The sequence below is a fragment of the Pseudopodoces humilis genome, chromosome 1 (genome assembly GCF_049639895.1).
Source record: "Pseudopodoces humilis isolate 2021_Gansu_Grassland_sample_001 chromosome 1, ASM4963989v1, whole genome shotgun sequence".
Taxonomy (NCBI): domain Eukaryota; kingdom Metazoa; phylum Chordata; class Aves; order Passeriformes; family Paridae; genus Pseudopodoces; species Pseudopodoces humilis.
This window is the reverse complement of record NC_142200.1, coordinates 32,128,266-32,153,428: the sequence shown is the minus strand read 5'-3', so window position 1 is coordinate 32,153,428 and position 25,163 is coordinate 32,128,266. Positions and strand designations below refer to the sequence as shown.

At 38.9% G+C, this 25,163-nt stretch overlaps 1 protein-coding gene across 9 annotated transcripts in view; it reads right to left on the bottom strand.

The window, feature by feature from the left end:
• EYA1 (EYA transcriptional coactivator and phosphatase 1) overlaps positions 1–25,163 on the bottom strand; it is a 157,112-nt gene that overhangs the window by 66,591 nt on the left and 65,358 nt on the right. For 3 of the 9 annotated variants that reach the window (XM_014257268.2, XM_014257285.2, XM_014257273.2), the window contains exons 3-8: positions 16,891–16,940; positions 15,375–15,502; positions 13,488–13,550; positions 3,086–3,166; positions 1,122–1,191; positions 604–749 (exon numbers count right to left, since the gene is read on the bottom strand). In XM_014257268.2, coding sequence (XP_014112743.1) covers positions 604–749; positions 1,122–1,191; positions 3,086–3,166; positions 13,488–13,550; positions 15,375–15,502; positions 16,891–16,940 — 538 coding nt within the window. Of the gene's footprint in view, positions 1–603; positions 750–1,121; positions 1,192–3,085; positions 3,167–13,487; positions 13,551–15,374; positions 15,503–16,890; positions 16,941–22,407; positions 22,424–25,163 lie in introns of those variants that run through there. The other 6 variants (XM_088056682.1, XM_088056685.1, XM_005517100.3 and 3 more) reach the window with 4 other exon arrangements.

Genomic DNA, 25,163 nt, shown 5'->3' with positions numbered 1-25,163 from the left:
TAATTTTTTTGGGAAATATTTGCTACTTAGTACTATCTTTGTCATCAGGCAGACAGAGCTTTACTGGCAATTTACCTCAATTTTCACCTCCAGGGAGTTTTAAAACATTGGAAAGTGAGGGGGTTTTTTTTGATGGAGGCATTTTTGAATCAGTTTTTCTGCCTGCTGAAAATCAGCACAGCCTCACAGATTCATCTGGGTTCTAGTAATCTGTATCAGCTGAAATTCAGACTTTTACATCCCAATGTAACCTCACGCACTGCTGGGGAGCAGAGACCTGAGCAGGTCACCAGGAGCTGGACCTGTGTCATGGAAGCCCTGAGATCTCTTTTCCCATTTCCCTGCTGTATTTTTTGATTTCACCCACAAAAAGCTAATGAACCTCTCCTCCTGATCCCAAAATGGGTTAATCTTGAGCAGCTTTTTAGCTCTTTAATACATAAAGTAAGCATCACTCATTCCAAGGTGGGAAAATTAACAGTCCTCCACAAGAAATGCCCCAGAGCACAGCTGTCCTACTAAGTACTAACCCAAGGGTCACACAATCTTGATCTAAAAAACCATTTACCTCAGGAATGAACTATCATGGCTGTGATTTCTTACCATAGGAAGGGATTCCGTAGGGTTGGCCGGGCTGGGGGTAAGTGGCATAGGCTGTAGCTTGTTGCATTCCCGTTGTAAACTGTGTCTGCCCATACGCAGCCATCGTTTGTGAAGATGGGGTAGGAAGAATATGTGGGTAGGGTCTGCTATTGATTACAAATGACAGAAAACAGGACAGACACTGCATTAGACAGACATGTGTGTACTCATTTTTAGCCTTATTATAATCCTGCTGCTTCATTAACACATAATGATAGGCTGTGCTAGACAACAGAAACTTTAAGAGACAAAACAGTAAGAAATCAGAAATAAAATAATAAGTGAAATAAGAACTTTACAAATACTTTTCAAATACATTCTTAGCATTTAAAAAAAAAATAGTTTTTCCCTAGAAGCTGCTGCGGTTTAAATTATGGCTTAACAGATGGACTCAATTATTATTTTAAATGAGGTTAAAATCTGCCTATTCCAGTTATTATTATTACTACTACTATTATTATTTTAAAAAGATATCATACTTGGAAGGGTAAATCTGTGGTGGGGAGAACTGGTGTGTTTGTCTTGGGCTGAAACCACTGCTTCCAATTGCTGCACCAAGGAGAAAAGAAAGCATACAGAAGTGTAAATACACACACCAAAGATAAATATTATTTTTCCTAATAGAATTTCAGAGTATTAACAAGATTTTAATTAAATTCAAATATCATTGATACCTTAGATAGAAAATAATATTTTATGAGGATCTATACAGGAATGCTCAACATTAAAATCTTGATTGCAAATCTCAAACACTAAATTGCCCCTCTGTACAATTCCTGAGCTGTAGTTTATTCTTTGTTTGCACAGAGGCAACATTTTCTATACAAACAACCTATTTCCTAATGGAAACATTTCCCTTCATATTTTCAAAGAATTGTTGATATCTCAAGTGCAACATTTTATTAACTTTTAGAATTTTTAAGACCTACATTTTATGAAGGAGCTTTATGCCTGCCTCGATTGAAAACATATGGCCCGCTTCAGAGCACGCGCCTCTTTTTAAAAAAAAGATAAAAAAATCGTAATACAGACTATGTATTACCTTATTACGTTTCTATTTTCCATCTTATCTGCTGTCTAAGAAGCCCTTCAAATCAGTATTGCATAAGGATGTCCAAGATGCAGTTAGTGAAACGTGTAAGCGGAGGAGGCTGTGCTGTGAGCCGCTCCCCGAGCAGCCCCAGCAGCGCTGCTGTGCGGAGCCCCCACCAACACAGCTCATTTCTGTCAGCATTTCTGGGTGCTGCCCGGCAGCTCTGCTGGCCCACTCTGCTCGGGGCGATATTTCTGGGAGCCCTTCCCTCTCTGGTTACTGTCTGGGTGTCACTTCTCCTCTAGGTCCCAAGGTGGGCAGGAAGCCTTTGCCAGGAAGAGGTCAGCAGCGGGTTATGAGACTACTGTAAAATCAGACAGCCCGAGAAACAACAGGCCTTATTGCTAAGTACTTGGAAATAAACTAGGCACGCTTAATTACCCCTCGCCAGCTACCCCCTTCCTGGCCAGCTACAGGGAAAATCCATCATCTTTACACTCTGGGAGGGAGGCAGGGAGCCTCTTTCTGTGCTTTCTACACCAAATAATTTTTCTTTTCTGTGGCCTGTGAGGCTGCAGACATGGCAAATGTTACAGTCCAACCTTTATTCAGATCACCACAGCTGTACGTAGCTTTTTATGTTGTTTGTATTAGGTACACACTGTATTTTCTTCTTTCAGAGAATTATAATACATTAGAAATCTTTTTTGGGGCTTTCATACCCAACAGCCTGTGCAGAAAATGGAGGCTGTGACAAGATCAGGAAAGGGCTGGCTACTAGGAATCTGACTGGTTGTGAGATGTCAAATTTTTCTACTATGGAAATGTAATCCCACAATATATTATTACATCCTTTTCTGATTTGATTTGCACCATAAAACCAATGTGCTAGAAATACCACAGTTAGTCCACAGGTGTGCAAAACTGAGCAAACACCTTAGGTTGTTCTCACAGTATTTGTCTGTATGTCTGTAGTCATGTCTGTGTCACAGTATTCTGCATGTCAGAAGCTAAGAGGAATTTGGCTTCCTCTAAGAAAAGAAGCCTGACAAAAGAATGAATACTTTGGAAAAATAAATTACAATAAGTGAGGAAGACCTACCCCTCAATTAGAATAATAATCACAGAGGCATGTGTGTTTACTCACAGAAAACAAAAATTACTCTGGGTCAGAATACTCCTGAGTGAGACTCCCACCAAAGACACCAATGGACATTAATAAGCCTGATACTGTAATGCTCCTTACTTGGGGAAAACTCCTGTTGACTCAGACTAAAATGAACAGAAATAGGCATAAGCTGGAAAGTACAAAAGGCTTTTTAAGAGAGATGCACAAGTTTAGACCACATGGGATAAGAAAACAATAAAAGAAAAAAAATGCTGAGCTTAAAACTTTTGTTTATTCCTTACCTGATCCTGAGAAATTGTCTAAAGACCCGTCTGTGGTAGTAGTAGTAGCGATCTCACTGCTGTTCATTGGTTCTGTTTTAACTATAGAAATATAAACAGAAGATATTCTATATGCTCCTAATATTCTTGCAGGCGCATGCACACACGCTCACTACAAACACAAACTCAATAAAACAAAAATCTGACAAAAATGTTCTAAATCATGGCTATCAATATTTTGCATTTTATGTATTTGTGTATACAAACAATGCAAAATACTGGCAGCTATGATTTACACACGAATATAAGATGGTCAAGAGGGTTATTCCTGTCTCCAAGGAATAAGGGCCACTGTAACAAACCAGAAGTCCCCATGCAACTCTCTGCACCTGTCCTGATTCCTCTTAATCCTGCAGACCCAACAATAAGGATCCACATTTAGATCAGGTCACACAGTATTTACAGACTTGAAAGACAGCAAATTGAGTAAGACAAAAGAGGAAATGATTTTTAAATGGTTTTCGCTGAGGGCTGTTCAAATTTTGTTTCCAATTAAGTAATTTTTCAGAGGAAAATTAATTTGTGATGAAGTAAAACACTTTTCTCGTGGTGGATTTCTCCTCTCAAGATGAAAACCAACTTTATAGTCAACAACCCTGAATAAAAAAAGAGGACACAGTCCTCACCAAATACTTCAAAGAATGCTTTTGCATCTTATCCCTCTGCACCCACAACATAACGCAGCTGTCTGAGAGTAAAAAAGAAAGAGACCAAGACATTATTGCCTGGCTCATGCTGATTCATAATTAATAATCAATTAATGACTTTTAATAAAACCTCAAGTAAATAAACAATTTCCCTTTCTGTCAGTCCAGTGCAAAGTCTGTAATGCTAAGATCAGAGCAGTATCCTGATCCAAAGAGCAAAGACAGGGCTGACTTGGCATGTATGCAAAATAGGCACCAACAGCTACTCCCTATATAGTTTGTCCATACATGTATGTTCAGGAATTACAACCACTATCTGAAACCTTTGGTACCAAGTTTGGAAAGGGTGAGGCAGAGGCAGAGAAAGACCTTTCCTTTCATTGCCAGTCCACGTTCCTATTTCTCCATGTCTATTTCCTTCACCAAGCCTCCTCTGTGGGATTTGTAAGAAATCTCACAAGATTTTTCTAATCATCCATTCTTTTCTCTGGACTCATGCAGGATTTCTGTCTGCTAACTTGTGAGGTCAACGCTTAGCTGCACACAAAACTCTGCTGTGTCTGCATTAACAAGCAATGCACTCCATTTAGGAAAGTTTCATGAAGTGAAATGGTTGGGGTAAAGGGCCCAGTGTCCAGAGGCTGGGCATTTTTGAGAGCAGTTATTCAGCTTGAAAACATTAGCTGCACTTCTGCAAAGCAGCTTTTTTGAAGTAAGTGAAGTCCAAGAGACTCCCTAAAGGGATTTAATGTGGTAAGAAAAGGTGGCCATGAGGTTCACTCCAAAAGTGAGCTCATGATCTGAACCATAACTCAAATACAAAGGTATTTCTTAAAAACACAGCATGTAAGTTATTCACCATCGATTTAATGACTAAATACTGTCTAACACACAGATCCAATGAAATATTTATTGCAAAGTGTCTATCACAAGTACTTTTTCAGAAACTAACAGACTTTTACAGCATGTTCTATAGTTTGTCAATCTAGATATGAAAAATTATAGCATCTACCTTATCTTCTGCTTTTTCTTAGAAAGTTATCACGGCTACATTTTACAGTCAGACTCATACTTCTCTCATAGACTACTCCAAGTTTCCCAAAAATCTGGAAGTCTTCCAAACCTAATTTCCATAATGCAATTATACATTTGGGAATAACAATAAAAGATGCTTTCCTCTATAGCTGGTGTCTGTGGTATGGGAAAAGAGAGGAAGATAAGACAGATGAGCCTAACCTGGAGTAAAGGGTGGAAGTTTGCAGTATGTGCTTTCTCAAAATTCTTCCTCTACTCTGTTGGAGAAACAATATTCCATATTCTGTTTTTGGATCACTGCAAATTAGAAGTCTGAGGACTACACTGAACTGCTTCACACAACATAGAGAAGTATAGTGTCAACTGTTCTAGATAAAAAGCAGCTCTTCTGAAAAGGACTTGGGATTTCTGGTGGATGAGAAGTCAGGTGAGAGCTGGAAATGTTCATTTGCAGCCCAGGAAGCCAAATTGCATCCTGGGCTGCATCAAAAGCAGCATGGCCAGCAGGGCAAGGGAGGGGATTCTGCCCCCTGCTCTGCTCTCTGAGACACTGCCAGGAGTGCTGAATCCTGTGCAGGAAGGACATGGACCTGTTGGAACAAGTCCAGAGGAAAGACACCAAGATGATTAGAGGGGTGGAGCACCACCCCTGCAAGGAAAGGCTATGAGATTTGGGACTGTTGAGCCTAGGAAAGGTTTTGGGGTGACTTAATTGTGGCTTTCCAGTACCTGAAGGGAGCCCACAAGAAAAATGGAGAAGGACCTTTTACAAGAGCATGTAGTGTCAGCAAAAGGGAGAATGTATACAAAGGGAAAGATAGAAGGTTTAAATTAGATATCAGGAAGAAATTCTTTATTCTGAGGGTGGTGAGGCACAGGAACAGGTTCCCCAGAGGAACTGTGGCTGCCCCAAACTTGAAATGTTTAAGGATAGGTTGGATGAGCCTCTGAGCACCTATCTGAATCCTTGCTCAAGATAGCATTTTCAGAAAAACATCTGAATATAATTTCTGTCTCTACTTCTGTGCAACATAGCTTAAAACTAAATGCTGTTTACTACACACACTACTTTTGGAGATACAGGAAGACATATGAAATACAATGAGTCCTCATAGGAAGGAATTCTAGCTGCTGACTGAAGTGCTTAACAAATTTTCACTAAAAACTTTGTCTTCTCTGTCACCTGTTTTATCCTCTGAATATAAAAAAACCCCAGGATATAAGAAAGGATGTTCCCATTCTTCCTGGATCCCTGGATCTGAATACCCATTACTTATGTGATAATATACATGCCCTAGAACGGTGTCTTTAGAAACAACCACAACCTTAATAAACCTTTATGTCACAGTTAGATGGGAATTTAATAAAGACAAACAGGTACTGAAAAACTCTCCATTCCCCAAACACTTTAATCAAAATGTCTGAAAATTACGGCATATTTCCTTCTATCAGCCTAAGCACATTTAAGAGGATGAAAGAGGATGAAATCTTGCTATACAAAGAAATAAACTGAGAAGAATAGCCATGGGTTTACCTGCTGGAAATATTTACATGTACTCTTACTGCAAAGGAAGTTGTCCAAGGCACAACTGACCTGCAATAGGATATTCTTCACCCTGGAATCACAGGGAAAGAGAACTGCAAAGGGACTGCCCAAGAATACAAGTTTCCCAGTCTATCCCTGCAGCACATGAGTCATCCATATCTATGATGAGAGACATATGGAGCTGTCCAAAGAAGCTGGAAGGGCACAGATCTGGCCCTGCCACATGCTGCTTACGGGTGCTCTGGATTTCAGCTCTTCACATTTTCCAGGACAATTAACATTTCTGCAACATGTCCTAAGCTTTGACAAGATGACACTGGGAAATGAGTGGGAATAGTGCCACATCTAGACAGCACACATTGCAAGCTTGCCACTACCAGGCAACACCACGCTCAGTTGTGGCAGAGACCATGGAAAGTGACACAGGAAAATTCCAAAGTTCCCATTTCTGCTGCTCCTTTATCCAAACTGACACTTACAGAGGTTCAGAATCATCAGACTTGAATTCTAGAGACAGACTTTGATTTGTATGTATGTAATGTATGACTAAGTTCTAGTGCCACCCAAACCACTCAAGTAACAGATTATCAATAGAAGTTCAAGAAGCAGACTAATGTCTTCTTAATCTGCTGTAAAAAGTCAGTGTTTATTTAGAACTAGTGATTTAGATTTGGTTTATATATCAAGGAGCTTAAGAAACTATGTCAACAAAGAGATATTTTTTTCTCTTTTTTTTTTTCTAATCATTTGTGAGATTCTGAAAAAACTTAAAAAGAAACTGTGCAAGAAAATACACAGAACAGTGGAAAAAATAGGAGGAGCAGATAATAGCACAAATGTTAGCTTGGAGAAAAAAACCAAAAAAATTTAGAGATAACACAACTGCTGATCTAATGTTTAATAGATTGTTAAGATTTTTCTTCTAAAGGAACTCAGAGACTGCAAGTGCAAGTCTCTGTCAGCTGTATAGCAAAAGGTGGTTAAAAAAATGACTTACATGGCAGTTTCTGAACTCTATTGAGAGAGAGAACTTCAGACCAGAACCCACAAGTTCATGTGGTTCATTGGCCAAGTAACAACTTTCTGAGTTCACAGCTTGTCATGCAGTTCCTGGTATATACATCAGTAAAGAGTGTTCCCAGGAATAAGATGCTGGCCATTATAAATGTGGATTTTTAGACATTATATTTGGCTACTCCTAAAACAGAAATTGTAGGAATAACTCATAAAGATTTGCACCTTCAAGCATGCAAAAAACTAAGGTTTTAAAATAGCTTTTAAAAATTGCTCTTATTACATTAAATATATACAAGTATTTATATATGTTCCTTGCTCTGCTGAACTCATCTTTGTTAACAGCTATGCCATATACATTAAATCAGCATAGAAATATTGCAAACATGCCTGACATTAAATTGATTTTAATTTTGCACTTTTAAGATTGAATAGTGTTAACTATGACATTATATTCTTTGTATTGTACAAAAAGTGGGAAAAATGAAATTATTCCTGGCTGACAGCTCTCAGTGCTCATGGGCTACGAGAGACTCAACAAAGTGTGGTGGTTACTTTGTTTATAGGCATACATAAAAACACAATCTCTTGCCCGATTTTGGCTGGTCTTATCTTCAAATAATAGTAGTAACTAAACACCATGAAAATCCTGATTAAGTACTTTGTATCAATTGTTGTTCACATGCTATTTTGCTTGACACCATCCTCTTCCTGTACTCACTACAGAAGCCTAAAGTTCACCTGGAAGCATAAAAATAATTTTTACTAACAACAAGACAAAAATTCTACCTTGAAGCTCTATGCTGATGATATTTTCCATTATTTTATCCAAACAGACCTCTGTTTGTAGCGAAAAATCTTGCAATTGTAAAAAGGCTACAAGTTACTCAATTATGCTAATTCCTATCCAGGATATTTTCGTCTCTATCACAGATTATCAAATCATCAGCTTCTGACCATGAAGCCTGATAAACTTGTTACTGCTTCTCAAGACAGAGAATGCTTCCTGAATCTCACTGTCTGGAAACTACCAAAAGGTAATTTCCAGCCTAAATTTTTGTCTGGTTTTCAAAGAAAGTCCCTGCTCAAAGCAGCACATTCTAGTTCAGACTGTTCCCTGCTTTCCCCTCCTCTGATGTGAGAGGCTTCAAAACTTCTCCAGTATTTGGGCTGTGGCTAACACTTAGGTTTTGCCATCTACACCCCCATGACCCTCATCTTCCTCTTATGTTATGCATTTCAGGTGAAAGAGCTTTAACACCCTTGTACTTCCTCATTTAGCAGTAAAGACCTTCAATTTACAAAGCAATGGTGTCACTGCTACAATGCAAAATCAGAAAAAAATTTCAAAAACATCTGGACAGAGATAAGGTGGACAGTATTTGTAGCTTCTAAGCAAGATTCAAGTTGGATATTTATCTGACAAGTACAGTCATGGATTAAAATTCACTGCAGCTGGGAGATGAGAGTATCTGAGTCAAACTAAGGTTCTTATCCCTTCACACTCACAGGTCCAATTATACCAAATGCTTGTATCTCTCCTCTGCAAATGGAGGAAGCATATATCCAAAACCAATCCTTTCAGAAGTGTCACGGACTACTCCATTTCCATTTTTCCTTTTCCTCTTTTCAGTTGGGAATCAGACCACACACATGTTTAACAATTTGCAGTGTCCACGAACAGTATTCATATTCTTTAACCAAAGCCAGACAAAATTACCACAGAACATCACAGGCCCAGCCATTAAAGGCAAAGAAGGTTGTCCTTACTACCTTCTGGGATCGTGGAGGTCTTCAAGTGAACAAGAGAGCAGCATGGAGAAGTCAAGACTGCTCTGCCATTTAGGTGTACAAGACACAAGACTATCTCTTGAAGACAGAAGCACAATGAAAAAGCAGGTGGGACTTTTCATAAATGGAAAATAGTATGCTCTATATTTGGCCCATGTCTGAACTCCAGGACTGACAGACTTAAAGCCAAATTCACCCGAAAAAGAGGGATAGTGCTAGCTTCCATTCCCCTCCAGCCACAGGAGCAGCAACAGCAGTAAATTCCCTAGCTTGTTTCATCAAACCTGGTGACACAGGTATTTCACTCACTGACCAGGGGTCAAATGACATGGCTATCCCCGAAGTGTAACCAAGTTTCATGTTTTTTCATCTACTGGGGACAAGCAAAATCCATCAGAAGATTATAAGATGCAAATCCAAACGCTAAATCATCAAACCACAAGTCTGAAGTTGCTAAGGCTCTTCAAATACTACCCAATTAGGGTGTGATCTTTGGCTAAGATGTTCCACTTCTGTTCCTTCTGTAGGTGCACAGTGACAGCCGGGGTTGGATTTCCTTCTCATCTGTATCACTGGCCAGGCACAGGACATACACCATTTCATATGACATTTTTGTACAGAATCACACAAGTGCACAGGCTGGTCACACTGGAAAGACACCACCCCTAGAACGATGTGTTGTGGCTAGTTTTCAGTAAAGTAGTGGATATCCTCACAGGTCCTTGAAACCTCACAGCCTGTGCACAACCACTGTTCACATGGAGCTCTGGGACCCTCAGACACACTCAAACAGTGCTCTCACACTACCACGCTTCATCCACAGACATGTGCTGTAAATATCTATATGAGAAGCTTCCAAAAATAAATGATATTAAAGCAATGGTGCTTCTAAGAGTTTCCCTTTTTTCTTTAAAATTAATTTGTCATTTGGGGTATTTTGTTTACCTCAAATGCCTGTGGGAACCAGTATTGCTACTAACTTATCACTTATATGAGGTCCTTCCTGAAAGGAAAAGTGTATGGTGGAAACTGAAATAGGGACTCTTTCAAAAATGGATGCACATACATATAGAAAAGACAGTAAGTACATAAATATTTATTAGCCAGTCTCCTCCCCAAGACCTTGCAACAAGAGTTGCTCGACTGAGTCAGCAGAGAAGTGGACAAGTAATTTCACTGGTCAAGTGCCTATGAAAGAGGAATAATAGAGCATTATGCTACATGTGCTCAGGACAGAAAGACTCTTGGTGAAACAGGAGAATAAAAGCACAGGTAAGACAACGAGTCTGGAAGGAAGCCAATGTAATACAGCAAGGAAAGAAAAGGTGAAGAGCAGGGAAGAAAGGATAGTCTAAGTCAGCTCCTTGCCTTCACATAAATTGGCTGTATCTGATTTTTATCCTCCAGAAGTGACATCATGTGGAAGATTCTTACTAGCCTCTACGGACCCCCAGCTTGCTTTTGGGAGCCCACGACCTCTGCAGTTTTTGCCCCTGGCCAAACAACGGTCCTCCTGCACTCTTCTGGGATGAGTAAAGAAGTCAGCATCCACAGCTCATGATGCTAATACCCTACTGAAAGGCAAGTATTACATCTACCTTTACTATGCTATTATTTCAGGGTGTCTAAATATGGAGGTATCAATTATAAGTTTCATACCATCAAGCTCCTTATTGCAAAATCAAGTATAGAAATTTCAGAATTTATAATTAGCAGAAACTCCAGAAATGAGTAATTAAAAGTACCAGAATCCAAACAGGATCACCAAAAGAATTCCTGATTCCTGATTGTCTGATTACCATCACCTACCACAACTTTACATCACAAAGCACACAAAAATACGAAAAATGTAAAAAAATAGGAATAAATGAAAAATCATCCACTGATGTGAACTGCTTAATTGCAATGCTGAAAGAACATTTTGCATATTAGCAAAATACTGCTAGAATTTAAAGAAATATAATTAGAGAAATCTATATCACATGCCATAACAACAACCAGCTCTACCCTCTCTAGATTTTAACATCTTACTCCCCCACTACTTTAGGAAATACTGAAAACAATTTTTTCTCCATTCTGTAATACTGCAACTTGACAGCAAACACACCACACAGTGCCTTTTGAAACCCTGAAGATGGATTTATGTTCACCAGACTTAAAACAACCTTTTTAATGGCTACAAATCAGATAGTCTCGTAGTGGAGAGCTTTGACTGCCTTTGTGTCAGGTCTCATTCTCATGTTGCAGCAGGTACTTAAAGAGCTAGAATCATTTTTTTCCAAAGGATTTTTGATGTCCAACTCCCTTTGAAGCCTCCCTTCCTATGTATCTTTGAAAATCTGATCTTCAATTTGTTATCCAGTTTCCCTCCCCACTTGATATGACAATGCCTTCTCTCCTTCCTCCTTGAACACTCAAAGAGAAGGGCAGTAGCAGGTCTGTACTCCTTAAATGAATGAAGAGTAGCTGCTCAGAAAATAACAGTTCCTTCTCCTAGTCCTCATCTGTTCTTTTCCATTCCAGTTGCAAAAAACACCATCATGATGGGCCACAGGCTTCTGTTTCTCACTCTATGCCATCCATCAGATTTGATTTACATTCTTAAGATAAAAGTAAAGATCACTGTAGGCAGAAACTGGATGCAGTTGTCTGCCATGGAAAACAGATTTCCTACTCCTTTCAAATTTACTGATTACTCACGGCCTTTCCCCTCGAAAGGGCATCTACCAAAGCGGGCACCGTGTTGGAATAGCCACCAGCTGTCTGGTAAAACTTAATGAATGGCAATTTTATGAGCTTCTGTTGTTATTGTTCCTTTAACTCCTTCAGTATCAACCCACCATGGCAATTCACTGACAAAGGAAGATTAGAGATAAGGCAAAACTACAAACATTTTGCTCTCTACTCCAGTAATTTTTTTTTAAGAGATTTTCTGAGGCGAGTTATACAGGGCCATAACTTTTATGGTGTCCAGCACCTGCTCTTTCCTACAATAGAGGGTATGTTGTGGAAATACACTTAAAGAGAACATGAAAACCTCAAATACTGTGGTATTTATATAACCAGCATCACCTTGGCATACTAGGACTGATTTTTCTGAGTGTCTTTAGCCAGACATTTTAGTCCTCTGCATTTGATCCTGGGAAATTTCTATCTGCTCAAGGTCTGTAATTTCCTTGTTACTTCCCCATCAGTGAAGACCATGCTGCCTGGCCAAGAGATGAATTTAGCTCTATCAAAGTGAAATTAAGCACACAAAGAATTATTATATATAAGATGCACGTAGAGGTTAAATTCAGACTCAATTGCATAACTAAATCCCCATTCAGTGCTTTCAAAACTTACAGCTGAGTGTGAAGCTAAAAATATTATCTAACAAAGTGAGCTATCTTCCAACCACATCCTCTTGCAGAAAAACATCAATAGAAGACAAGTCTGAAAATGTGCGTTAGAGGAATTAATGAACATTTGTTTGAAATGCAGCCATTTCACTTTGGGACAGATTTTTTTTTTCCTTCTTTTTTCTTCCCCTCCCCTCATCTAGTGAACATATCCTGTGCTTCAGGGTATGGAAACCTGTCAAAATCACACCCATAGTCAAATCAAATTTAACATATCTTTACAAGATATTTATAACATGCAAATACCTAGAGGCCCTGCTTCTCTGTCACATGAAGATCTCATGCTAGAGAAGGAGGGCTCTTCCACCTTAGTGAGAATGTGTGCATGGCAGACTAGAATCTGGTTTCACATCTTATATTTGACATGTGAATATTCAGCAACCCAAATCCCCACTCCATGTGCAACAAACAAGCAAACCACATTGCAGCATCTAGAAAGAGGCGTTCAGTGAGCCCTTACAACCGCATCCTTACAATCAGCCACTTGTGTCTCAGCAGGATTCTGCTTCAGGAATCCCAGAAAAAATAATTTTACTTCACCCTTCATTAAAAAAATAGGAAACTTTTGCTTCATTCACTCCACTCTTTCTTAAGTCTCTTTAGCAGCTCAAGGAGCCTAACAAAACATTTTCTCAAGATAAAACAGATTAGATGTAAAAATTCCACCTTCAGATTCTTAGGCATCTGCTTCACTCACAAATTTTGTCTCTTGGCACACATCTCATTCAGAAATAAATTATTCTATTAGTTTCTTTGAAAAACTTTTCCTTCTTTGTCACTTAAGAGCAATCAGAGACAGGAATTTTCAAATTAGAGAGCTTAGAGCAGAACGGCCAGGCACAAGCTAATCTGTGGGGACACTTTTGGGACAAGATCCGAAATCGCATGCGGAGTGCCCACGCCTGCTGCGCCCACTGCAGCACCCAAACCTGCGGGGCTCTGTGTGCTAGGGCTGAGCAACCAGTCTGCAGTGCTGAGGAGGGTCATGTCACCTGAGGGAAAAGGGCAAACAAAAGAAAATCGTTTGGCTTCATCTCAGGAGGCAAACATGAATTGCAAGTTAGAGCTTTCTGGGTAGAATTCACTCCAAATTTTTTTAAACTGGAAAGTTCTAGCGTCAGATAAGTAAGTTACCATGGTTTAATTGACTTTCTTCAATAAAATCAACCTACCTAGAAGTTGAGATATTATTTCCAAAATTATTTTCCACCTGAGGTCAGTGCATTAATAGATAAATACAATATATACCTTGTTTCCTGACAAAGTAATATTAAGCATTTCTCAGAGTGTATGCACATAGCACTACATGTTGAACAAAAAAAGTCAGATGATGAGCATCTTTCAGTGTTTCAAGGAACACCTCCTATTTTTGTGCTACAAAAGAACCTTCAAGTTATACAGAAGGTAGAAAAGCTCATGAAGTTGCCAACAAAGGCTTCTGTGAGCTAGAGGAATTTTAATTTGAAAGGGCAATTTTATCCTGTACCAAAAGTGGTATATACCAGGTAATATGATATAAAAATATAATAACATACTTGTGTATTTTAAAGGAAGAAGACTCATTTATGGACATAAAATATTTTCCTCCCTAAACTACATGAGCACAGTAAGCACTTTATTTATCCTTTAAAAAGTTTTTGTTTTTTTTTTTTCAAACGGCTTAATATTCGATTGAAGCAATACTTTTACAGCAATAGCAAAAAGTAAGTTACACACAAGTCTGGCACAAGTTCCTGTTAATCTGATAACCCATAAACTGTCCCCACTACCAAGGACTCCAATTACAATGAATAACAGAGATATTTGGGGAATTGAGGGGGGGGACAACATCTGTTTGATTGACATGTGCCTTTCCTGGAAAAATGCAATGCATGTCCATAATCCTAAAGAGTCTGACAGCACTACTACAACCCAGTTCTTAGGAAAAAAAAACATATCTTTGCTACAACAGTTGTAGCAGTTTACCTATACATTTACACTGAAGAGCAATACTGAATCTGCATGACTCTCTTTTCTAGTATTGCATAAAGTCTCTGTTCACACAGCCAGTCAAATGTCATGTATGATCTTTCCCACTATTGCCATAGAAATGCTACAGGAAAGAGCATTTTTTGCTGCTTGTCGTATAAGCCCTTCTGTGTTTCATTATATGAATTATTATATTTATTATAGATGTATTATATTTCTGGCAAAGCTGTTAGGTTGTTCTGTTGTTAGTATTCTACTGAGAACAAACATAACTTATCAACTGCCTGACTGCTTCTTGAGAAATCGGTATCAGTTTACCCCACTGAATTACTACACCTGTTTGAATTTTGGCCACTCCATCAGAGCAGCAAGCTAGCCTGAGGAACTTTCAACACTCAGTTTTATTAGCCTACTTGACAAAATTCTCATAGCCTTAGGAGCTTGCAAAAAGTGAGAGCATAAAGAAATACCAAAATAGCAAAAAAAACCTGAAAAATTACATTTTGCACTATGGCAATTGTAAACACCTACTTTTTTCCCCTCATCATTAAACTTCCTTTTCAGTTTCTTTGACTTTTTTTAAATTTAAGCTCTGCACATACTACCTGCTCAGTCCATTCAAACTCCATGAAAGAAACATAAACCTGTAATGAAAGCTATTGCTGAAACTTGATAATAGTAACTACTGATAAACATTGAACATTGCCTTTATGTACCATATGAATAAACACAGAACACCTAGAATAGTAGAACATTATTTAGCTTGCTGACTGTAACAACGCCAAAGCAATGAGGAGGAAAAACAAATTATGCAATACTAAAGGAAAAAAAAAAATAGGCTGGCTCACCTTCTGTGCCATTGGGTGTCATGGAATTATTATTTATATGGGAGTTATCAAGTTTTGGACCACTGGGGGATTCACTACTACCACTTAGTCGTCTATGTGGGCTGGCTAGATCCTGCATTTCCATAGACCTGAAAACAAGATGCAGTTTTAGTGACATAAGTCAACATGAATTACAGAGGAGCTATGAGATGTAGCCTGCTATTTATCAACATCCCAGAAACACTTAGTAAAAAAATTAACTGCTTCTCCCAACTTGATCTTTTCCAGTGCTTAACTCATGTTGTAGCCCCACTCATGACTGGCCAGCTACTGTAATTATTTTTGCAGCTCGTAACTAAATAAAACTTAGATTCCAAGCACTGCACTTTACAAATGGATGTAATCTTGTATTTTTAAATATGTACAAAGATGGAATCACCAACGTATGAAGACATATATTCTCTTAAAAACAAATTAACACTCTGCCTTTTCGAGATTTACCACTCAGTGGCAATATAATGAGCCTCCAAAACAAATAAAACACTTGAAGCAATTGTGGAAACCCATCATCTACTGACAGGGAATGAGATATTCCTGATGTATGTGTTTACTCTGGCAAACTACTTAATTGTTCCTCTGTTTCCTTTGAAACAAATGCAGCATTAAAACATTATTATGTCTGCTCACTTGTTTGCTTTGTGGATTACATAAAGCGTGCCCAATTGGAAAGGGATATGAGCGACGTACAGTGAATCCATACAGGCGTTAGTGTGCCTTAGCACTCTGCTGTATCTCGGCAGCTGTCGCTTAGCCAAGATGAGAAAACAGCAATCCCCATCTCAAGCAAAAATTAAATGTTTAAGTGGCACAAAAGCAGCTGAATATTTAAGATTAGTGCTTTCAATAGCCTTATATTAACAGTCATCACCATCATGACATATCCCGTGGTTGATGTTGGGGCTTAGGACTGAGGTACCCTGTCCTTCTGCTCCTTTATACATAAAAGTTCTGATATTGTTATTTGATGTACTCATTCTAAGTAATTGCTACCAGCAGAAACTTCATAGGTTACTACGCCTCCAAGGCATTTGAACCAGTAATTTCCCAGTTTAAAAGAAATGCTTAGGCTCTTTTAAAGACTATTAAAATTATATATAAAATTACTCCTGCAGTAATGGTATAAATATCCTAAGTGTCATTTTAGGTATGAAGTTTTTGTATTTTAACCGAAATTTTATCACAGGTTCTAAACATAGATCCTTCATTCAATATTTCTTTACCTAAAACAACTTACACAAAATTAAGAAGATGATACTGCAGTGAGTTCAAAATGCCAGCATTGAATATAAACTCAAACAATTTAGTGAAAAAAGTTACATGCTTATGGTTTACAGACTTGGTTGCACATGCGTAAAAGCTACGCTCCAGCACTTAATGTGGGAAACAGGTATAAATATTTTACTTATCACTTGAAGTTAAAAAATCACCAACAATAGAAGGCTTGCAAAAAATTAGCAATTTTCAGTCAAATCCTTACCTGCAGCTTGAGGAAACAGCAACATCTGAACCGGTTTGGGACTTCTGCACCTGTAAACCAGGGAAACAAACAGAAGCTTCTATTACTCCACTTTACTATGAGGCCTTAATTTAAAGAAAGGATATCACTACGGATGACAATTCTGTCCTTTAAATCCAAAGGGAGAGGAGGAGGGCGCGCTGCCCCTGAAAGGCATATTGTCTTTAAATTGAAGGCTCAACTGTTGTTTCCCCGGCAGGTCTCTCTCCCTCCTCCCGCGCCAGGGGACGGCAGCCAAGTGACGGGATAGTGATTCATCAGGGGCCCGTGACAGCTGCACAGGGGCTCTCTCCTCCCCCGGCTCGGCTCGGCTCGGCTCGGCTCTGCCCCGCAAAGGTAACCCCGCCAAGGGCAGCGCCAGCCCCTCAGCATCCTCACTCCTCTCATCCCTCCCGTCTCCTTCCGTCTCCACGCGCTCTTGCCCTCATCATACTGCTTTTCTTCCTTTGCTCTTCGCCATCCTTCCTCTGTGCCTGGGCCACAGGGAACTCACCAGCCAAGCTCACCCCAAAGGCAAGCTGGAGAAGCTGATGTTACTTTTTTTGGTGGGGGAGGGGGTAGAGAATAACAAGGGGCACATCTACCTGTGGTAAAGACCTTCACTATATAGCCAACAACCTTACAGAAGCATCTCTAAAAGAAGCCCATCTCCAGCCAGGTCAAATTTAAATAAAAACTCCACACGCATAGTCTTACTCCTAAAAATTCCAGTTGCTAATGAGATTTTCGATAAAATTACTTAAAAGGACACCTCCAGCTAAATAAATGGGAGGAAGCTGTAGCATTTACCTCTGATGTCACTCATGAAGAAAAGGAATCTGGTTCCACCGGGAAGCTGACCAATAATTTTTTTAGTTTAACCAAATTATTCCTTTTGTAACTCAGGTGAGTAATAGCTTTCCTATTCCATCAGAAAAAACACTGTTGCTTTACTAACAAACTCTAGCCAGTAACAATTGTCAGCAGGTGATAAAATTCAGGTGGAAAGACATTGCTAGACACTGCTAGCTTGGAAGCACACGAAAGCTTCTCTGGGCAAGGTATATATCCCCTTAATGTCTGCAGTGAGGATCTTCCTTGTGCGTTTCCAGTCAACCTGAACTGACATCTCTTAAATGATCACAGAGCAAAGACAAGGGAGATGAGGCATTTTAAGTGCCATAAAAATCATCCGAGCAAATCCTACTTATGTGTCTGTAGGGTGGGTTCTCTGTTATTTTTAATCACAGACAGAATTACTACTAGCAAGAGTAAACAACTGCTAGGGGCAGTCAGGCAAGGAAGAACATTACAAATGATGTCAAGAAGCATGCAATAATGCATGCTGAAAAACATCAATCTTTTTATAACTGGGTACTTAAAGTACTGCATAACACGCTTTTCAATACATCATTGCGTGCCAAATCAAACTAGACTAGCAGATACAGTCAAAACTGTGCATTTTGGTTTAAGGATTTTTTTTTTCCCCTTAGTTCTTTACCCCAGAAACTGCTGCAGAGTGCCTTAGGATATGCTTCTGCTGTTACTTCTAAACACCTGGAAAAAATTATAGGTGAGAACTAAGTTTGCCTACAGAGCTATCTTCACTCCCTCTTGCACCGGATCTTTTAAAACCCATCTTTTATAATAGAAAAAACTTTCTTTTTCAAATGGATGATTTAACTAACTGATATTTTCCAACATGCACTACACAATTATTCATACTTGATTAAAATAAAAAAAAAAATGTAATCCTCACTATTTTAAGTACCAATTTTTTACAAAAATAGTAACTTCTGTACATTTGAAAAGACATACATTATATACATGCTCATGTATATGCCTAGCAAGGAAGATCTTATTTATAAGGAAGATCTCATTTATGAATTCGTGGGACAGGGCAAAAAAAAAAATATCCAGCTCATCCAAAGCAAATTAAATATATACCTAAAATGTCCTCCAACACTCCATGATTTGTGAAAGTTCATATCCACAATTTTCATTTTCATTAGACATACTTTAGATATATTCCTTTGTGTCTCAAGGATTATTTGAACCATGTGTTGCACGTTACCAAATTTAAAAATGACTCTTTAATCAAAATAACTTTAAAACAACTAATCCTCACTTAGGCTGGTCAGCTGAATCCACAGAGTGGTCCAGGAAAAATAAATCTACTCTCAAGAATGCGAATGCAGACAACAATTAGACACAGATGTGAGTGAAATTAGTTACAGTTTACAAAATGCTACACTTCACATGCTTTCAGTTTTTTATGTGCAGTACAAAATTACAACGTAGTAAGGAACCACACTTATGACGACCAGTTAGTTCATAGAATAAAAACATTTCCGGGTGGTGTGTGCTTGTGCTTTCTCTCATATATTCCCATTTTGTCAACAGGTTTCTGGATAATTGAAGTTTGGCAATATAACTCACATATCAAATAAAAAGTAGGGGAAAAAAACCCCAAATGCTTGGCCTTACCCAGACAGAAATGGGTCACTTTAAAAAAAAAAAGGAAAAAAAAAAGGGGGGGGGGGGCTGTCACACCCCCTTCACTCAGTGCTCTGCTTAAACTACAAATGCCTCACATGCTAAATGGCATACACGTTCTTCTTAATGCCTCAAAAACATTACTCTGTATAATTTGATTTTTGTCAGTAACATTCACATCTTTCTCCTTAATACAGATTGCAGATTGGGCACTATGCAGTACATGGAGAGAAAAAAAAAAGGACAATGATAGCAAAGCTACTTAAAATTCATCCATTTAAGAATCTTAAATCAGTAACATCAAATTCTGATTAGTTAATGAGGTCTTTTAAGTTTGCCCTTTTTTCTAATTAAATTTATAATTCTTCACAGATGTAGGTTTTGTTGATGTTCAATTTGTCTCTCTCATTTTGTTAAACCTCACATAGTACTCCACCAATCCATTGAATAGCCACATTAAATCTGTTAATACCATGCTCTTCAACCCCAGAAATTATTTCCAGAAGGCAAACTTGCTTTGAGAGATCATCAAACAAGACTTAAGGTACACATTTTATCACATTTTCCCTACCACAGAGCTCAGGATGCAGAGGAAAATTCATGACTTTTGCACTGTTTATTATACTTTGCTAAATTACAAATCAAAAGCATCTGACAGAAGATCATGTATGAAGCCAAAAAGTTAATAATGTTCTGTGAAAAGTAAACTGTAAATGGGAAGAGATTCTGAATTTCAGCAGCACAGAGCAAATAAAATGTAGGTACTTGTCTAAATTACAGGTTTTCCACAGTATTTTTGCTTGCTAGGAGCAATTTTTTTAATGGCTATAATTTAAAACATTTTTCCAGCTGAAAAGAAATTTTTGAAGTGAAAATAAGAATTTAACCCAGAAAACTATAGCCAGCACACACGTTTTCTCTGAAAACACAGTTCTACTTTAAAGAAGCAAATTTCAAAGACAATGGCAGTTTTCAATTGAGGGTGTTCCTTTTTAGGAAAAAAAAAAAAAATCTGTCATTTTTAGGAAGGGGTGGAGGGAGGGAGAGAAAGGGACTTTTTTCCCAGCAGCACTCTTTACTCTAAAAGAACGATGCAGTCGGTATCTACCGACATAATGGCTTCAACAGCCAAAATGTTACAAAACTAAAATGCAAATTGGCTGCAGAAAGGCACCTTGCTGGCAACGCAGGAAACTTGGTAATACTTTCACTCTTCCAATAATCATATATCGCTGGGGTCCAAGGGAAGAGGTTGGGCTTTTGCACTAGATATTCACATCAAAGACAAATTGTACTTATTAAAGCAAAAGAAGATAATTGCAGTTATTTAATTTTTAATTACCCGTTTAAATTCTTCTAAAGTGCTATCCTGTGTGCTCATTTCATACACTCATGAATGAAACATTTTGAAACCCCAACACTTTCTTCCCTTTAAGAAAGAAGTACTACAATGTGACAATTCTTCTATTATGACCAGCCATTTAAGAATATCCTTCTTCTTTTCCAAGATTTTTTTTGGCTCCTAAGAAATATTTCGTACTTATTGCAATTCAAACAAAATGATTACTCATTCTTTTTTTTCTCCTAAGGTGAAGCATGACTCAAGCCGTCTGTCACTGCACGGAAGTGCTGAGAGGGGATGGCTGCTCATTTCCAGATCCTTCCAGGCCTTGGGAAAACTCTGACAGCAGTGAGGTGCTTGGCTAAAAACTGCATGTCATGGGTTTGGTGAGCAACATGAAAACGCTCTGTGTGTGTGTGTGTGTTTACATATCTAAAATTCTGTAATGTGCACACACACACACATATATATGTACTTTTACAGATGTGTATCCATATATACATTATTAATTTATTTGACACCTCAAACCAGTAGTCTGTGTTCTGGCAGATGCTTTGCAAACCATCTCAGTATGGGTTGGAAAATAAAATAAACTTTATACATGGTATCTAATGTTAAAAACTTCCAATGATATGCTACACCACATTTCCACTTCTTATTCCAAATTTCCCCCGGTGCTCATTTTTAAATTTAAACAAACGACATGAAACACACGATCATTTTTTTTCCCGGAAAGCTTTTATCTCTTCCGCTTACCTTGGTTTTGAATGTTTGCTTACAGAAGAAAGAAAAAAAACACACCAAAACCCAAGCACCTCCAAAGAAACATTTTTAAGCTAACACCTTTACTTTTCCAGAATCAATCTTGCACTGTAAAGGGCAGTCCTTCCTCTTGGTGTTTGAAACACCGAGAGAATGTTTGGTGGGTCTTGGTTGCTCAAAAGCAAGATGTAAATTTAATGAGACTTCAGAAGGTCTTTAACTTCCTTGTTATAAGATCACCGTTCTAAATAAGCCACCTAAAATGTCAATAAACGTCAAATATTTCAGTTGTGTAGATGTTTATTCTGTCATCCTGAAAAGTTCTCCTGTGGGGATCTGCATGTTTTCCTTGGTGTTTGGAAAATTTAAACATATTAAGCAAAAGGATTTCCTGCTTCAGAAAGCACTGTCAAAATCTCTGTCAGGCATTCTTCCTCCTAATTTTTTTATTATTTTTCTCACGCTCTCATGTCTCTTTCAGCAAGGTCTGCTGGTTTCGTAGCGTACGTGCCTATTTCCACCCCCCATTTCACATCTCCCCGTCACGTTATTCCTATCTGCCGAACCATTAGCACTCGAGGAAATCAAACAGGAGAATCCCCAAACCTGGCTGATCACAATAAACAGAACCTCCTAACATCTATTTTGTGGGAAGCCTACAAACCCCAGCCTGAACTACGGCCAGAACGAACCGCTGCACCCAGTGATTTATAATTGCGCGCCGCTCTGCTCGGGAGCGCCGGGACGCGCGGAGAGCGCGGCTGTCCCTGCGCGCCGCCCGGCCCCGCCGCAGCGGGACCCCGCGCTCCCGGACGGCCAGCCGGGCCCCTCTGTCTCCCCGCTGCTGTCCTCCCGCTCCGCCCGTGCCGCTGCCCCGCTGTCAGTGCCCCCGTACTCACGGTGCCGGCGCGCAGCTCCGCGGGTCAGAGCGCGGCGGCCGCGCCTCCCATGGCGCGGGGCAGGAGCGCCCCGGGGCCGGGCCGCGCCGGGCCGGGCTGGGCAGACAAAGCGCGGCCAAGGGAGGCTGCCTGCAGCCCCGCCGTCTGTTTGCTCAGCCTTGTGTGTCTGCCCAGGCAGTGCCTGGGGGCACGCTGCCGCTCCCGCGCCCGCTTTCCTTCTCACTCCCCTTCGCCTTCTTTTTTTTTTTTTTTTCCCTTCGGTTTTGTTTTTTTTTTTTTTTTTTGTTTGTTTTGGGGTTTTTTTTCCCCTCTGCTTCTTTTTTTTTTCTTCTTTTTTTTTTTTCTTTTTTTTTTTCTCTTTTCCCCTTTGGGTTTTGTTTTTGTTTTTTTGTAATGCAAACCGCAGCTATTCTCTTGTCCCAACCTTATTGGTTTAGAAGCAACAACTGCAAGGAGGCTTGCGCGGTCTGAAGTCAGCCCTCCCGCACGGGCGAAACGCAGCCGGGGCTGCCGCGCTCCGCCGCGGAAACTGCGCGCCCCCGGCAGCCCCCTCCGCCCCCTGCCCGGCCGACACGGCCCCCCTTCCTTGCACCTTCCTCAGCCTCACCCCCGAAAAACTCCTCAATATCCCTCGGCTCCCTCCTCATTTAGAAAGTTGCGCGTAGATGCGTCCCCTCTTGTAAACTGGGTTTAAACTAAAGCCGTCCTAATAGAATAACTGGAATTACACCAACATTATATCAATGAGAGAAGCTAAATAGGGATACTCATAGAGGCTCTTAAGCGTACAACCAGCATGCACGGACATGCCGTTTTGATTGGATATGTAACAGATTTGTTCTCAAATATCTGAGATTCTTGCAACCTTGTAAAGAAAGGTTCTGCTAAAACTATTTAAGCTAGCCTTCTCCAATTTAAGGGTATTTATTAAATAAAATATCTGGAACTTTTAAAATGGTTTAACCACTTAAACTATTAAATATCTCTATGCCTAAAACCAACTATAAATATAGTCAAATTCGTATTTTAATTATTACTAATCGCTTACTAAAGTTTTAAAATTTAAAACCGTATAAAGGCCGTTTCCACAGACAGCATAAATGTTTCCAAAGAAGGGAGAGATGGTTGCATAGAGTTAAATTTGTGCATTAAGTAAACTTAGCTTTTACCAATCAATAGGTAATTAAGTAATTTAATTAGTAAGCCATTAAACTGAAATGGGTTTATGATGCTTTTCTATTACAGAACCTTTAGTTGTTCATAATTAAAAAAAAAACCTTACTCTTTTAAAAATACATACGTTATGTTGAAAAACATTATTACATATACAGTAACTAAATTTGACCAGCATTCTCCAGAGCATTTCCACTATGCAGACAGTATCTTTCACTTCATGCAACACTAATTTTTCTACAGTTTTTTCAGTGCGCATAATCCAAATATGATGAGGAAAACAGCGTAACGATTTGTAGTATCAAAAAAGAAGTCTTAATACCACGCCAAGTCTAAAGTACTAAATTTTAAAAAACCAAAACAAAAGATCAACAAACCCCCCAACTTTATACTGTATAAACAGATTGAAACAGAACTTTTTTTCTCTTTACAAAAACCTGTGGTTATTCACTGCTAATATATCCTTACCTTCAATTAACTAATCAGTGAATGAAAGCAATACTTCTAGAGGAGAAATATCTTCTGGCTACTACATCCCAGTAAGTGAGACCTTATTTTGTAGCAAGTACATTGGGAATACTTCAGGAAAGCAGATCGGTTTGCAAAGCTACAAGTGAACCTCGAGCTGAAAACGCACCTAGGATTTCATTTTGTTTAGCGGAGAAAAGGGATCTCGGGACAGTCACACACCATATATGGGAACCCAGGTCAAAATAAGCAGCTTTCGATTGGGCCCGTCTGTGTAGCCAGCACAAACACAATCCCATCACTTCTTCAGAGTCACAAACCACATCTCACACCAAGAAAACTATTTATCGTGTTCTATATTAAACTGTGAAAGAAATACAAATTACTTATTAGGGAGTCATGCAGTTTTGTCAGGTAAAAGTCACTGGAACGCTGAAACACAAGGCTATGCAATCATTCTGAACTATATGCTTTTTTGGAACAGCCACGATCTTCTGGAAAATGTTTACCACTGAATTCTTTACCAGTGTTAATAAGACCATTTTTTAAAAGCCCTACCCAATCTGATATAAAGACACATCTTGCTTCACTGACTGTAGGAGCTGCATCTATTAAATTAATAATATCAGGCGCACACTTTAAAGAGGCAGAAGCTCATTTCTTTCTAGAAGATCTCAAAATTTATCATATTGTTGTTGTGAAGTACAATCTAACACTGTAAAATGTAACTCAAAACTCTTTCTCAAAAATAGTGGTACTTAAATGATGCTATGGAAATAAAAAAAATATTTAAAAAGAAGACTGTGACTTCAATGATGCATGCAAATTTTAGCATAAATGTATTTCATTCCATTATTGAAAAAAAAATAGCAGAAATACATGAATGAATTTTAGTATTTTAAATGTAAAGGTTACTGAAACAGGTTTATTGTTGTTTAGTTTGTAGTCCCTACTGGGAGTTATATCTAAGTAATAACTTCAGGAGTGTGCCCAGTCTCTGTATTTAATTAAAGTAAGACAGATCCCCACACACACTACAGAGCTTGATGATGTGAGGATAAACATGGGATGAATTACACAGAGGCTAAGATGATCAGGAAAAGGGTCTTGACGAT